This window comes from Phaethon aethereus (assembly GCF_964289735.1).
Source record: "Phaethon aethereus genome assembly, chromosome: 19".
Classification (NCBI taxonomy): domain Eukaryota; kingdom Metazoa; phylum Chordata; class Aves; order Phaethontiformes; family Phaethontidae; genus Phaethon; species Phaethon aethereus.
The window spans coordinates 9,580,906-9,596,419 of record NC_138595.1 but is presented as its reverse complement, the minus strand read 5'-3'; the positions used below and the strand labels follow the sequence as shown (position 1 = coordinate 9,596,419).

General features: G+C 43.3%; 1 protein-coding gene across 1 annotated transcript in view; it reads left to right on the top strand.

Moving 5' to 3' along the window:
• The window catches only part of CASTOR2 (cytosolic arginine sensor for mTORC1 subunit 2), a gene marked incomplete at both ends in the record, with an annotated part of 123,676 nt that overhangs the window by 58,353 nt on the left and 49,809 nt on the right, over positions 1–15,514 (top strand). The window contains one exon of the mRNA XM_082008651.1: positions 8,450–8,520. Coding sequence (XP_081864777.1) covers positions 8,450–8,520 — 71 coding nt within the window. The remainder of the gene's footprint in view (positions 1–8,449; positions 8,521–15,514) is intronic.

Here is a 15,514-nt window from a genome sequence, read left to right as displayed (position 1 = left end):
TCAGAGGCTTGACAGCAAGCCTTTTAAAGCTGGTTTTAATGTTAAGAGATAGAGCTGTGCTCAGTTTGCCTTGAGCTCAGTAGAACCAGAGCTGCAAAAAGGCTTTTGCTATAATAACCCATACTGACCCCAGGCAGGTGCCCAGTGCTCACCACCCAGATGCCCAAGAGCTCTGAATGCACACCAGGACGTTCCTGGGGTGAAGAGCAGGAGTCGCACCAAAGACCCTGCAAAGTTACTGCCTGTAGTTGTAGCCAGGCACCCAGTTGCCACCACCTTGCACCAATGCACCGAGAGATTCCAGGGTGTGAGGGGAGCTGTGGCTTTAACCTTTCCTGCCCTTATCAGAGCAGCCTAGTGATTTTGACTTCTAGACATGTAGGCAAAATCCAGCTAATAATTGTTATTCTCCCAGAACTTGCCAAATTTATGTTATGAGAAAAATGGGAAATTGTTTTGAGTGAGAAGGAACACCCGTTATTGACTTCATGGCTTTGTTTCCCTACAAACAAGCATGCTGATATCTTCCATACAGTCAAGGTACAAAGAACATAGTTCACTTGGTGTTCACCCATGTGCTGATGAATTGGGCTCAGAATTACTGTGTGATGGCAGGAAAGAAAACTAGTACCTCGCAGGCAGTATTAAGCAACAGCTCTCAAAGTTTGTGAGAATAACGGACGATGAACAACCCAGTAATTCTCCTCTGTTTTCTGTCTCTGGTGGTTAAAGTGTGGAGAGATGTATGCTTTCAAGCAGAAAAGCAGCTAGTTCCATCAGCAGTCTGACACCTGAATTTTTGCCCATAATGAATCTAGAAAGTTCATACAGTATTTGGGGAAGTGAAACCTAACCAAATGGATTTCTTTCCTCTCATTTCTCATCACCACCAGCCCTCTTTCCTGCCTTACTGTGTTCCTTACTTAAGCAGATGATAAAAATAAGTTTTGCAAGATGGGAAAAGGCCAACACTATGCCGTGCAACTCATCTATGGCTGCGGAAGAGGAAGCTGGGGTCTGTCACGTAACGTGAAGGCTCTTAATGCAATGGGATTGTTAAACCTGCTCCAACGGCAGCATTTGTAGCGCGTGTGACATGTGCAAGGCAGAGAGAGAACCCTGTGGCTGCAGGGTGAGCGGCAGCGAGGTGTATGTGGCAGTCACACATGCTGTGAAACACAGGCCAGATTCAAATGCCCAGGAGAGTGTAGGAGCGGAAGCACAAGCATATACCTATCTAAATGCAGTTTTGTTCTAGTATTTTTTTACCTTTAAGGTTAGTGGAGGATCTTGTTCCTGTCTGCAGCTCTGAACCGTGGCTGCTGGTTTTTTCCATCTTCCTTGTCATTTGCTGCAACAAGATAAATGAACATTTCCCAAGCAGAAGGCATTAACCAGTGAAGATTCTTTATGGAATTAAGATTTGAGGGGCTCAGTTAAGTCAAAATGGAATAGTGCCTTCCATGAAATGTTTGTTGCTGGCATGAATTTTTTTTTATTAATTTAATTGATTAATGATCAATTAAAACTAAAAGGAGGTGTTTCAACTTGAAGTGATTTCTTAGTTTTGATTTATAAGACTTGATTCACTCAACTTCTGTTGGGCCTTTTTGGGAAGTAGGATGACAGAGAAGACAGAAGAAGATTATGAATGAGAAATAGGTGACGTAATTCCAGTTTACATTTTAAAAATATTTTAATTCAGGAAAATTTAAATTATGTTACTCTAACTGATGGGTTTTTATAATACCAAGAGCTGCTGCTTCTCTGAGCACCAGATAGATGCATTGTATCCACTGAATCCTTAGGAGCACCAGTATCCAGTACTACTAAATATCCAGTAAGAATGACAAAACATAAAGAATGATGCCTCGTGCTTGTGTGAAGCAAGGCGCAGCAGGGGTGCGGATCTGCTGAAGGCTCCTGTCCTTGTGCTTCGCACTCTTGAGCACCCTTATCTTTGAGGATGCTTACGTGGTCCTTGCAGACAGGAGTCCCAAAGTGAGCCATTTAGAGGGAACTGGGTGACTTTGCTCAGTGTGTCGAAGGAAGGACTCCTGCCAAGCACCTGGCACTTGAATCATATGGGCATCGGCCAGAGCAGTAAATTTCAGATCCAGGTTTTTGATTCAGCCCCATTCACTAATATAGGTGGCAAGTGGTGACGTTCCAAGTAAAAATTGCACAGCAGAGCTCGCTTCAGATAATTTATGACCCGGGAAGAAAAATCTGTGCTAAGAATAACTTTTAATTACATCAGGTCAGTAAATTACTCTACAGATTCACACTCAGGACATATCTTGGGTATATATGATATGTTACCTGCAGTATGTCCACACCTAAAATCATTGGTTTGTGTGTTGTTCTCACTGAGTTCATAAAAAAAACTATATTTAGCTCCTTCAATGGACAAATAACAGATGAGCACAGTAACACTTGCACAGTCTCAAACTGCATTTATATTTCCTGCAGTACATCTCTGCTAAGCACCACAGACTCTTTGGCAGTTGTGCTGGAATAGGAAACCAGCGTCGTTTGCATTCATCAGTGAAGTGGCTTAACGAGGGAGCTGCACTTCGTTGGACTCGGACCTTTTAATCTCTCTTATATAGTTTCCTTCCGTAAGCTGAGCTTTCCACTCCATTCTAGCATGTAACATGCCTTAGCTTCTCCACGTGGTGTATTTTCTTACTACTACTTCAGTGTAGTTTCAGCTTCTCTTTTCATGTTTGGCAAGAATTTATTTCTACGCATAAGTCGAGATAAAACTGGTTTTACAGAGTCTTCCTAAATACAACGGTGGAAGTCTGTGAAGGGAGAAAAATAAACCAGCCAAGTTGCCCATTGCCTTCTAATTGTTTTTTTAGGAAGCATTAAAAAATGCTGTCATTACAAAGGAAGGAAAGATATGTTTTAGTATCCCGAGTAACAGTTTTAGAAAGCAATGCTGCAAACGCTGTGCTTTGATTAGTAAAAGCATCGAGACTTGGGCTTTGCTTGTCATACAAAATATACTCCCAAGTGTGTGTTTATAGAACCAAAAGAATATCTCCTGTGGTTATGTTGCAGGATGACTCTTGAATATTGTAGCTTTGTTTTATTCTGCAGCTTGGAGGCCTGGACTGACCAAGTCTATAAAAAATCATATCAGAATTACTAGTTGGTATTGTTTCAAGCTACTGCTAATCTTTCATTTGCAGCAGTAATTTGATTTGCATGGGCCCTTGTAGTCCAGACCACATGGAATTGTTCTGATGAAGACTTGAACCACAGTTTGATACTGGTTTAATGAAGGCCAATATGGTTGACACCCAGCTGACTTTTTTTTAATAATCCTTGTTTATTTTTGCCATGTGCCCTGGCTTTATCAGTAAGCTGCACTTAAGATTAGTATCTTCTTCAGCACATCCATATCTATCTATTTATTTTATTTTCTGTATTGCAGGTCATCCTTTTTGTGATTTGTCTTGATTTCTGTCCCTTTAGGGTGCCAATCATTTTTATGTTATTCTGCTCCCAGTTGTCTCAAAGTTTAAACACTTAGATAACTTCCCCAGCTACACAAAAGCAGCAAGGATAGGGGTTGACTGAAGGTCCCCCCCTTTTAACTCTACACAATGTAATCTGTAGCTTAAACTGTCATTATTATTATGGATTAGACAAGACTATCGTGGTTATCTTGTTGGAAATTTTGGCATAGCACAGGCTGTAGGACTTCCCTGCATTTATGTCTGTTCATGAATACTTGCTTTCCTTGGCCACAAATCTGTTAGTTTTGTTCTGTGTTGGTTTTGAAAATGATTAACTTTCTGAAATGAACCAAACTCTGCTATCACAGTGACTCTTTACGCGTCCCTGATTGTATTTGCTAATGTCTCCATCCCAGATCTGAGCACAACTAATGACTGGAAGGAATGTTGCTGCTGTCCTTTGACCATTTCTAACAGTGCTGCGACATCTTTAGTGTTTCCCTTGGTAGGGACAGTAGTGTGGAGTTTGTTTAAACAGCTCATACAAACGATAATGCTCCTTTTAACAAGGTAGCAGCCTTCTAATGTCAGGGTGCAGAATTAAGTTACCGTTAGAAAGGCAAACCCACCACTTTTTGATCTGAGTGTTGAGTGGAAAGTCAAGTGACACCTATTGCAAGGGGCTTTTTTTGTCTTTGGAGTCCGATGAAGCTGTGTGACTGTTTTATCAGTCGTACCAAAAAGATGGCAAAGTGTTTTGGCTAACAAACAAATACGTTGTTTAGAAAACACCAGCCATTTCGCTGTTTGCAATCTTCAGTGCCATTTCACTGTATAGTCTAGTAATTAGATGGTGTAAAGTACTTAACATGTTATACAAATATGTCAAAACGTATTAACAGTGCAAGTGTTCTTTACTGCTTTTGTAAGTACATTTCACAATATGTTGTACTAGAATCCACCTCTTGTCATTATTTATAAAACTGCAAAGACATTAACGTCGACAAGAATTAGATGATTAGCATGAGACTGTCTTTCTGTACTATGAACATACATTATCATGATAATGTACAGAGTGAAGCATACAAATCCCTTCTCATCTAAAATGAGAAGACAGGCTGGAATAAAACATGACAAACTGTTTTTCATACTCACCCAGATCAACTTGCTGCTGCTGCCTCTTAGCTCCTGTTGAGTTCAACTTCTTTTTTGCAAACCTTCTGGGTTACCTCCAGACTTGGTATTCGAATGCCTTTTAGGCATTATGTTGCTTTGGAATGGCATTTGGCCGTGATTTCTGACGTGTGGGGAGGCCAGCCACCCACCAGCTTCTGGGAAGGATCTTTTCCGTAGAACAAACAGCTTTGCAACGCTTCACCTGTCAAGGCAACAACTGAGTAGTTTCCTTATAAATGAGAAATAGGACTTGTGGTTTCCTTGAAGACCATCGTCTGTGCTGAACTTTCAAATGACCCACAGCAGTATTCCCACAAACGTGTGCTTTGTGGGTGACCCAGAACCAATGGGAGTCGTATTCATTCCAGTACTACTGCTCTTGTGACCTAGGCAGGCCTGGGGGACAAATGTCTTGAGGAGACACTTCTGGTGTGGACCTGCAATCAAGGCCAGCCAGTATGCTTTCCTGCCTGCTTTCTTCTCCCGTGGAGACTTGAGTGCTGTTTGCAAACTGAAATGATGCTGTTGCTGCATCCCACACATGCTTTCCTGCTCTGTGCAAGCTTGGGTATTACTTCCATACGCAGTGTAAGCTTTGCCGTTTCAAAGATCTAATCTAATAATAGATTGGTCTACATTTGCTGCGTTGCCAGAAAAAGACATATGTTGTCAGGCAGTCGAAGTCAGCAACAGTGCTGAAGTGGAAATGTGCTGAAACACGAAGAAGGCAGAAATCCAGAAAGATCTATCTGACGTTTGGCTATTAGGAAACTAAAAGTACGGTCGTCTTACATATATGCTTTCCACACGTACTTAGAGAAATACTGTTGGCCTAATGTCTCAAAATGATTAAAGGGCAATTCTTTTTCTTGGCTTTGAATTGATAATAGAAGATGCTGTTGGCATTCAGCTTATCAAGAACTGGTGTAAGAGGAAAGAGAAGTGATTGGAATAACTTGAATGGAAGAGGCATGTGTAGTATAGTGTGGGAGCAAAATATGACATTGAGTTCCTTCTGTCATTGATGATTCAAGACACAATTTTTGAGTTGCACTAACAATGGAAGTAGACCTTTACATATCTATGCTGAGGCAAAAGTTTTAGGGTGAGGACTTGAGTTTTGACAGCATGCGATGGTAAGAAAATTTTCCATGCCGTATTTTATCACACAATGTTTGCAATTCCAATTTTTCTTTTTTAGCTTTCCCCTGGGAAAAAGAATGCATCATTGACTTGAATAAAGTGAATGTATACCACAAGAACCGCTGGTTGTCTCCGTGCTGGTGAAAAGAATTTCCTTTTAAATTCAGGTGTCTCTATGGTGCTGACCTTTTACAGAACTGCAGTGAGGTGGGGATTGGGCTTTGAGCTGGTATATGAAGATGTGAGGTTTTGACATGCATTCTGAGATAGCAATTACGGGATTTCATCTGTACATATCCCTTAAATATCATCGCTTTTAGATGCGTGCTAGGAAAATGGCATCTGTCACAATCATACTATTTCTGCTGGGGTCAATGTGTGCACACAGAGGTGTGTTACAGTTCTGGAACAAAATTTGTTCATAAATGCCATTGCAGATCAGGAAAGATTTTTTTTTTTTTAAATATTAATGTTTCTTCCTTTAAGACCACTAGCTTCTCCCTAGTCAGCATGCGTGTGGCTCACTGGGGTAGTAGTAACAAAGAACTTTATTTCAGTGACTTCTCCAGGGAATTCATCCACTAAATAATAAATGCTTAAACCTCCTGGGAGCCATCTGGAACAGCATCCCAGAAATACTTTTTACCCAGCTTGGATCACCAATCGCACAGGTAGCATCTTTGTGCAGTTAAGAAGTGAGAATAAAAAATTTGGGCTGCTGCTGTTTTCTGCTTCTCTTGGCGCTCTTCCTGGAGAGAGTTGAGTTAGTAAATGTGGCTGTCACAGTAGCTATTACCAATGACACAAAATAATTAAGTTGTGGTTTCTCTTGTGGTGAGGCCACTTCTGTATTTTATAGTGATATGTCTTATGCTAGGAGGGAGAGTGTCATGCTTGATTGTCATGACGGATGCTTCTAGGAAAACAGGACGAGTCTCTAAAGGCAGATTGTCTGATACTTTCCATTTACATGAAATCCTGTTGGTTACACGGCCGATCACAATAGAGCTGCATGTTGTTTCTTCTAGTTTTCCTGATGAGGTGAGGGGGAGGGCAGCAGCCATCTCATTTTTCTCACTGTTGTTTTTGGAGGGGGTAGATTCAATCTTCTTTTCAGCCAGTCAGAAGAAGGCTCAAGCCAGTTTGTAGTGCAATTCTCTAATCAAGTGAATGCTTCCATTTTTTCATGTCTTGAGCCACCAGTGTGGGGTTCCTGGCTTTTAGCAGTCCTGAAGACTTTGGGACACAGGTGCTCAGCAGTGCCAAGAAGCCCAGGTAGACCCTGGTTGCTGAGTCTTGCGAAACTGTGCTCCATGCAGGAATTACGCTGTGAACGCACTGAAATTTGGGGGCCTTAAGAACAGTCTTTCTTTTTCCGGTATTTAATATATTTTCTGTAGGTTGCTTCAGATAAATCTGATAGTATTACAGTGTAATTGTGAAATCCCGCTCTTTGGTCCTTATAGATGCAGGCTCTTCCTGTGGCACTCGATTTAGCTTCCTAGAGGGAAAAATTTCTCTTGCAGCTTGGGTGGCAAACACAGTCCATGTGTGCTGGCATGCTCCTGGAGGGACCAGGAGCCCTGCCTGGGTTGGGGGAGCCAGCCAGCATGTGCTGATGCTCAACAAGTGCGTGTTCCGCTGAAGGTGAACATGAGCTTCCAAACTGTTATGCAAACCTTCCTGCCATTGCCGGGGACCAACTGAATAGAAGCTGGAGAAAGCTTTGGGGTTTTTCACTAGATGTTGCTATACATATGTTGGTGTGTCAGGGGAAAAAGCTTTTCAACTATATGTGGTGTTAAACCTTAAGGCTGAGGCTTTTTTTGTTTGTGTGTCTACAGTGGAAGAATCCCGTGTCACATTTATTTTCTATCTCATGTTAGAGGTGACATTGTGCTCAGTGCTGAATGAGATGGAGGGCCGGTGTTGCACATGGCCTGCGGTGTCAAAACATGAGGATGGAGCACAACAGAGGCAATAGGAGATTGAGGAGGGGGGGAAGCTTGACCTTGCGTTCGTGTGCTCGATGTCCCCTACCACTTGTCTTTTCACCTGGAGTGCCCCAGGGAAGGGAGGCATCTACTAAGGGAAAGGGGCAAGGACCAGCACAGGGGACTGGGATGCTGTCTGCTGGCAGGGAAAAGCCTCTGAAGCAGTAAGAAGAGATGCTGGGGCTTGGTTGAGAGACTAGATGTCAAACCTTGACAAGGCAAGGAACTTCAGTGGGTAAATAGGGAAGACAGGTACATGTGTGAACCATGGGAAGGCTTTTGGAGGGCGTTGGAATGATCAGTCGGTGAGCAAAGCCTTTTGCTCTGCGTCAGTGCAATACAGTAGATCCTGGGCTGTGACGGGAAGCCTTAAGGGATATGGTAATTCAGAAAAGTAACTAAGAACTAAGTCATAAAAATACTAAGTGTTTTACTAGCTCCGTTGTGCATAGGCAGGCAGCAGGGAATGTGGGTCACGCAGTGTGAGTGGCTGAGACAGGAATAAAATCCAGGTCTGTTAATGCCTCAGGCCTCTCCATACACACCAGAGTGTGACTCTTTCCTCCAGCACAGCTTGGGTGGGAAAGGACCTCCTCTTTGGGTGGAAGACCAGGCTCTGCTCAGTCCAGCAGTTAATCGTGTTCTCCTGCTGTTTGCCTTTGCCAGGTGCAAGTTCTTTAGCCTCACAGAAACCCCAGAGGACTACACCATCATTGTGGATGAAGAGGGCTTCCTAGGTAAGTGTTGGCGTGTGCCGCTTCGGTATCCAACCTGGGGGTGGGAGTGGGGGAGGAAAACATGTCATCTCTCGCTGAGATTATAAACCAAAGTGTTTGTAAAACAGGTCTGTTTGTCAGTGCTGGTAGTACAGCTATGAAGGGTGCTTTGATCACTTAAGCATACTGTCTCTGCTGCTGTGCTGTACAAGGCGTTTCACATAGGGAATATGAATATATTTTAATGCCGGGAGAAGAGTATGCACAAGTCTTAAAGAGTAGTTTAAGCATATTTGAAAAAGCAAAACCATCTGCATAGCATTGTATTAAAATGAGCTGGCCTTTATCCTCAAAATTCCACAAGCTCACCGCATCTTGTGTCTCTGTCTTGTTCATCCAACTTCTCTTTAAAAGGAGCACTTGAAGATGAGCAGTTTGTATCATCCCCGCAACCATCACAACGCTGTGGAGCTGTGAATCAGCTCCTTTGGCTCATCACTGAAAGCTGTGACTTATCCCCTTTTCTTACACCCATAGTAAATACACTCCATACTAAATGTGCCGTCTTTGCTGAAAGTCTCTCTCTGCCCATGTCAAAGGTGGAGTCAGCTGTGTGTCAGAGAAGGTGGCTGGCACATGCTTGGGCGCTGCAGCCACTTGGCGTTGGGCGAGTGCTGGTGGAGAGGATGGTTTGGCTTTGTGGATGGAAATAGTTTGTAATAACATTTATCGTGTGGGGAGGTTTTGTTTGTAGCAGCGTTATTGAGGTGGTGGAATGAGGAAGTATTGTGCAGCTATTATTATTTTTGTTCAGTTGCTGCTTTCTGTGGTTGGATTTAAAAGTCTATGCATTTTACTGGTTTGAAGAAAATTCATTAAAATATGAAAAAAGAGGATTTCATTCCTGAGCAGGAATTAACTGTCGAGTAGCTACTTGTGACACTAATATGCAAACCCTAAAGGAGAAAATTAGAAACTATACCATCTTTATTTAGTACGGAGTCAAAGTTTTATAATCAGTAGCATTGCTGAATTATTCCCCTTTCTGTTTCAGGAGTACTCATAAACATATAATAGAATAAATTACTACATTTTATAACACAACAATAGTGGCTAAACACTTTCATAAAATAATCACTAGGTTGAGAATAGGTGAATGGATCTTTACAGCTATTGCTCTTTGTAATTTGGTAGTTGTGGGGTTTGATTGAAAGTGTGTGTCACATGTTCTGCATTTGCTCCCAAAAGAGGAGGTGACATACAATTCTGCTGACAGATTGTCCTCTGTTGCATTCTTTCAGGGAGCATATGCATGAAAATTTCATTACTACTATCAGTAGTATCGCCTTTTTTACTATCAGTGGTAGCTGGGGGAAATGGATTCAGATTTGGTTTTTCCATAATAGTAGGATGCAAAGCCTTCCTTTAAGAACTTCATTTTAAAAGAGAAGTCACCAAAGGAGGAGAAAAGTTCTGGGTTTTTTTCCCAAGGGCCATAGCACATGGCAGAGCAAGAAACCCAGAGATTGGCATTCTCAGGAGAGAGTCTCTGTCACTGAACCATGCTGTCCCTGCAGATGTGCCGTGCTAGGGGCATGCTCATCTCCAGCTTCACATCTGTATCCGATATCCATGGCACTCATTTCTCTGCCCAGTTGGCACAAGGCAGATTCCTCAATTCAATCAGTGGTGGCAAGTTTGGATTGCAACCACCCCCATACAGACTCTAGCAGCCACGCTGCTATTAGTCTCTCTGGAAATTATTCCGGCTTGAAACAAAGGTAAGCTTAAGCAGTGGTTTTGCCCGTCAGTAGTGGGGGGTCGTGTTGCACTGTGTACGCCACTGGCTGTGCTTCGAGTAAATCCCAGGTCTAGTCAGACCAGTGTCCTCCAGGAGCTGCGTGTCCCACTGGTGCCTCGGGTTATCTCTGAACCAGACAGTGCTGCTGCACTTCAAAGCAGCGCTTCTCTCTGCTTGGACCCTTTTGACTTTGTTACTTTGGCTCTCATATGCATGTGAATTTACTGCTGATAGTTAACAGTACCCTTGTGACTTCCATTGGGCTATGGTTTTGGCAGCACGTGACATCTCTTTTTCTCAAATATGCCATGTGCAGCTGGTGTGTTAAAGCAGGACTTTGCAGGAGAAAAGGTCACCTTCTAGGCAACACAGGGCAAGGCAGGAGTACGCTAAGGCCGTCTTCTTCTACGGCATGGTGTGGAAGCCAGATGCAAAACCCAGCATGCGTAGTAGTGTCACAGAGCTGGCAGCTTCATCACTTTCTCTTTGCTGTTTGCTTGTAAGTGATGATCAGAAGACGAGATTTGTGTGCTCTGTGTTCTGCTAACTCTCCTAACACAACCCCCATGCCCTTTGGGTTTGTGTCCAGCCCGTGCTCTTCTTTCTGATTCGTCACCACCTCAGGCTTAGCCCCTGACTGCAATCTCCACTGTTGCTCCATCCCTGTTCCTCATTTCCATGTGCCATAAGTTTTTCACGGTCTGGAGAAATTCAGGGTCTGCCATCTAGGATGCCTTGTAACAGTGAAAGGGCTTTACTTCACTCCCTGCTTCCCCTCACAGTCTGGCTGGAAATGTCTCAGGAGGAGGAATCTCACTTGGCCTTTGTACAGAGTATAATCAACCCACGGACTTGAACAGGATCAAAATCAATACGAACTGCAGCATCCCACCTTCTTGCGCAACAGCACCAATCATGTCTGCCTCAAGTGGATCAGCTGCTGCTTGACCTGACTAGCCAAGTGCCAGGTTCAGCTCGAGAATTACAGAGTGAATGTTCACCTTCGGTGAGCAGTTTAGGTAGCAAGTCCAGCAGCAAGAAGTGACTTTTTTTTTTCCTCTCCAGGTAACTTTTGTTATGCCAGTGCTTAACAAACTAGATGTAAGTCTCTGAAGGGCAGGCTTTTCTGTGTGGAAAATTAGCACATTTCTTTCTCCGGCACCTCTATGAATTTTTGCTGCAGCAGCAGTGAGAAGATTGTCCCGTTAGCTGGCATCTCAAGTTAGCCAGGCCCCTTCTCCTGCGTATCGCAAACAGCACTGAAGGAAAAAGAATAGGCTGGAGAAATATTGGCCCTTTCAGTAATCCTTGAGGTTAACACTTCAAACATACTTATATGCAGTAATCATTCTTAACTGTTTTGTCAAAAAATAATCCTCAGGCTTATTTCCCTGAGAGTAGCAAGTGAGTTGGGCTGGTAAAGAAGTCATTATTTCTTCTCCCCAGAAAACGTCTGCAGTGCAAAGCTGTAACCTGCTTAAGCTTTCATTGTGCTGGAAGGGAACAGCTACAGCCTAATTCTTTGCTTTAATTCCCGGGTGATGAGGTGGGGATTATATCTGCACAGAACTTTGTTTGTTCCATTGGCCGTTTCTTGCGCTTTGGCCTGTTAATGAGGAAGAATTTTATTCAGCAAATGACACAGGGGGACAGTGCACAGAAAGCTCTTTTCCTGGCTGATACTGAGATGAATTAGCAGAAGGAGTTTGGCCATGGGCCCTTCTTCATGAAGACAAGTGTCTCAGCTAGTGGGGTGCTTGGACAGCCATGTAGAAGCCTTGCATTTATCACCTGCTGTGCGTCGCAAAAAAGTCAAGTGGCTGCTGCTCCCTGAAATACAGCAATATTTGTTTGAGTTCAGTTTGCTTTTTTCCCCAAGGTTTGGCTGAAAGCAGGAGCTGCCTGTGCTTGGCGCTGATATGCCACAGCCCCTGTGCTCTCTGCATAGTCTGTTCCTTTTTCACAGGGCAGCAAGGACAGACTCCCTCCATCTCTGGGCACCTGCACCAGCAGAGCTTTTAACCTGTGGTCTCACTGGTCCAGTAGTCTCCATTCATCAAAGGTTTTAGCTTTCACACGCTGAAAGGAAAGCACATGCTAGCACACCTGGAGGTAGCCATGCTCTCCAAAGGCCTGTTACGTGCACCGGGAAGCAGTTGCTGACATTGCAATCCTGTCCTGGAGATGCCATCTGAATAAAATAATGGAGTTTGGGGGTAGCAACATTCCTCCAGTGGCACTCTCAACAGCTGTCACATCTCAGCCTCTGTACCATATAGTCAAAGAGCCTTTTATTGGAGGTAAAGGGGCAGTTTGGTTATTTGGTTTAATTGTCCCTTTTCTGCTCCTGGTTTCTCCAGCTGGTTTGTCTGCAGTCCTATTCATCCTTTTTTTTTCTTCTTGGAAGTCCACTACTAGGTTTAGCAATAGCTGTGCTTGGGTAGCTTTCAATGAAATGCCATCCATCTGGCCTCCCATTTTACAGCACTTCTCTAATTGCACAGCACTGTGAAATGAAGAACTAACACTCTCCCTTGACCACCTTTATTCTCTAAAAGCCTGAGGAAGAGCCCATCTAGTGCCATCTATATAATTGGTCTATATAGTTGGTCTAGTTGCATGGAGGTGAGAGATGGCTACAGTTTACCCTCAGGTATTTCTTTGTTTCAATATCTTTTGCACCCATGTGAAAAGAAGCTGAGCTCTTTGATAAGGAACTTCCCGGAATTGCCACCACTGGGACCTGGCTATATGCTAAGGGAAAAGGAGCTCCTCTGGCAAGATAGTCTCTTTGCACCTAGAAGGCAACCAGCTCTGCTTTTTGAGTTTATGCCCTATTTATGATGGAAAGAGTAGTCTCCCTTTTTGAGACAACTTACAGGGCAGTGGATGGAATTTGAAGGCTGCTTTCTCCATTGCGGGGACAACCCCTAGCCTGTTGCTGCCCTGACCTAGCCTCCTCTGTGATCGTGGCAGCTGTTGAGTTGCTGTATGAACATCTGCATAAATGGGACCTGGGACAGTCTGTCACCCAGGTGAAGCTGTCCTGAAGATGGAAAATTGTAAACAAGAAGTTGCTACCATTTCCAAGGCAAGAACACTGCCTTCCCAGCCTTGCCATTTGGTTGGTGGCCCTTGCGTGCAATCTTTCCCTGCAGCCAGTGAATTTAAAAGGTATGGGAGAAGGGGAGAAGAAATCAAATTCTAGGGTCAAGGGAGGAGCGAATCCTCTGATTTCCAAGTTGGTAAAAGATGCATATTCTCGTTTCAGGGAAATGGGGGGTGAGTAAGGAGAACACATCACCTTCATGTACTCTGGTGGTCTCTCTCCTAGAACTGTCAAGCCCATTTCGTGTAGGTCACTGCAGTTAGCAGACCTTAAATCCTGACTGATCTCTTTTGGATTAGAACTACACATGACGGGCAATTTGCTTTCAGTACTGAAGCAGTGATGGGAAACACCTCCTCCTTCGGTGCAGATCCCATATGTCAACATAGAGCAAGACTCTCGGTCTCCTCACACTGAGGTTCATCTGCAAGGTGGAGGTGACAGGCCTTCCTTTGCCCTTCTTTGGCCACCCAGTATGGCTAGTAACTTCTCTAAGGCCAGGAATCCATGCATTTACACAGTTTCCAGAATGAGGAAGCTCCAAATCTCAGTTCATACGTCACAACAAATTGCCCAGTATATTAAGAATGATGGCATTATTTGAAAAATCTCAACTAGTTAGAGTGGCAGAGAGATTTTGTTAGAATCCATAAAATGTTCACCTCATCCTAATAAAAAGGAAAAAAAGCCCGCTTGCTGGCAGTGCTTTGTTTTGATAGCCATCATCATCAGACAACCTGTTCCCTCTCTGACCTTGGATTCAGGACCAAGGTATGCTTTAGTACCACACTGAGTCCCTTTTTCAATAACATCAAAATGGTAAATTGCTTTCAGTGTCCTCTCTCTCATTCTGTATATAAAATGGGCAAGAAATCAGCTTATTTATAAGTGCAAGCACAGAACCCCTCTAGCTGGGAGCAATCTGTAACTTTATTTAAAGATATAGAGGGAAGCAAGCTAATAAATGCATCGGGCTTTTTTTAATATTTCCTCTATAACAATTTCTCCTTTAATTTTTTATTGCCCAGTGACTAGGCCTTTGTGTCTCAGGCGCGATGGCTTAATTTGCTTGCTGACATTTATAGCGCTGAATTCCTTCCCCTGGACCGCCAGGAGAGCCTGCTGGTTGCTAGGCAGAAGATGTTTTTCTCTATTAAACACGTGCACAATCACACTCTTTTGGATCTCTGTATTGGCCAGACTACACTGTGTCTGTGGTTTTCAGTTTTTTTAAGTAAGGTGGTATTAATGACTTAAATTAAAAACACAGGGATTTGACTGCTGGCTAATTAGAAATATGTGCTTGGTTGGGAAAGGTTTTGCTGCAATGCATATATGCTGATATAGATTGATAAGCATGTTGGGGGCTGTGATTACATGGGATTTCTGCCTTCTCCTGAGAGGTGGTAGGGTTTGGTAGTTAAAGCTTTTGGGGAAGGGAGGGAAGGATGAGAAGTACGTAATACTCCAAGGTCTGGTTTGTGTCACCTGGGAAAAGGAGCACTTTAGCTTCTCCTTAGAGCTCATATGTGAGTGGGTTTGCAAATCTTGATAGCACATATGATTCATTGTGTGTGTAACCTGCCTCATAAAGTCTTTTGGTCCAGTTTCTCTGCTTGCTCCTATTTAAAGAAGTACTGCATACAATAATACACATTTTTCACTGTTTCCTCCAGCAGATGGGTGTGTATCAATATCTATTTTTGTTTCGCAGCCTGTGGTGAGAAAGCCCAGACATCTTTTCCTGAACCACTTGACTGGCCATGATTTCCTCCTTTAAATCTATTACGTCTTGGCTGCTTCCTAGTACTTTCTAAAGTGTGAGATAGATGAGCAGATAGATATCATAGCTCACTCTTATCAACCAGCTCTCATAAATGCAAGACCTAAAAAAGCTTTTCTGTCTGAAATGATGGAATGAGTCACTGAAATTTTAGGTTGGTCTCTAAAAGCAAGATGCAGCTCAACAGAGAAGTAGCAGCTCTGCTTATTTGTTTCACTAGACAGCATCTGCCTATCTGCGTTCCACTGGTGGATTTAGGTTTGTTTGAGTTTGGTTTTTTTAGGCAGGACTTAGGGGGATTTGGTGGCTTTCATTGTTCGCC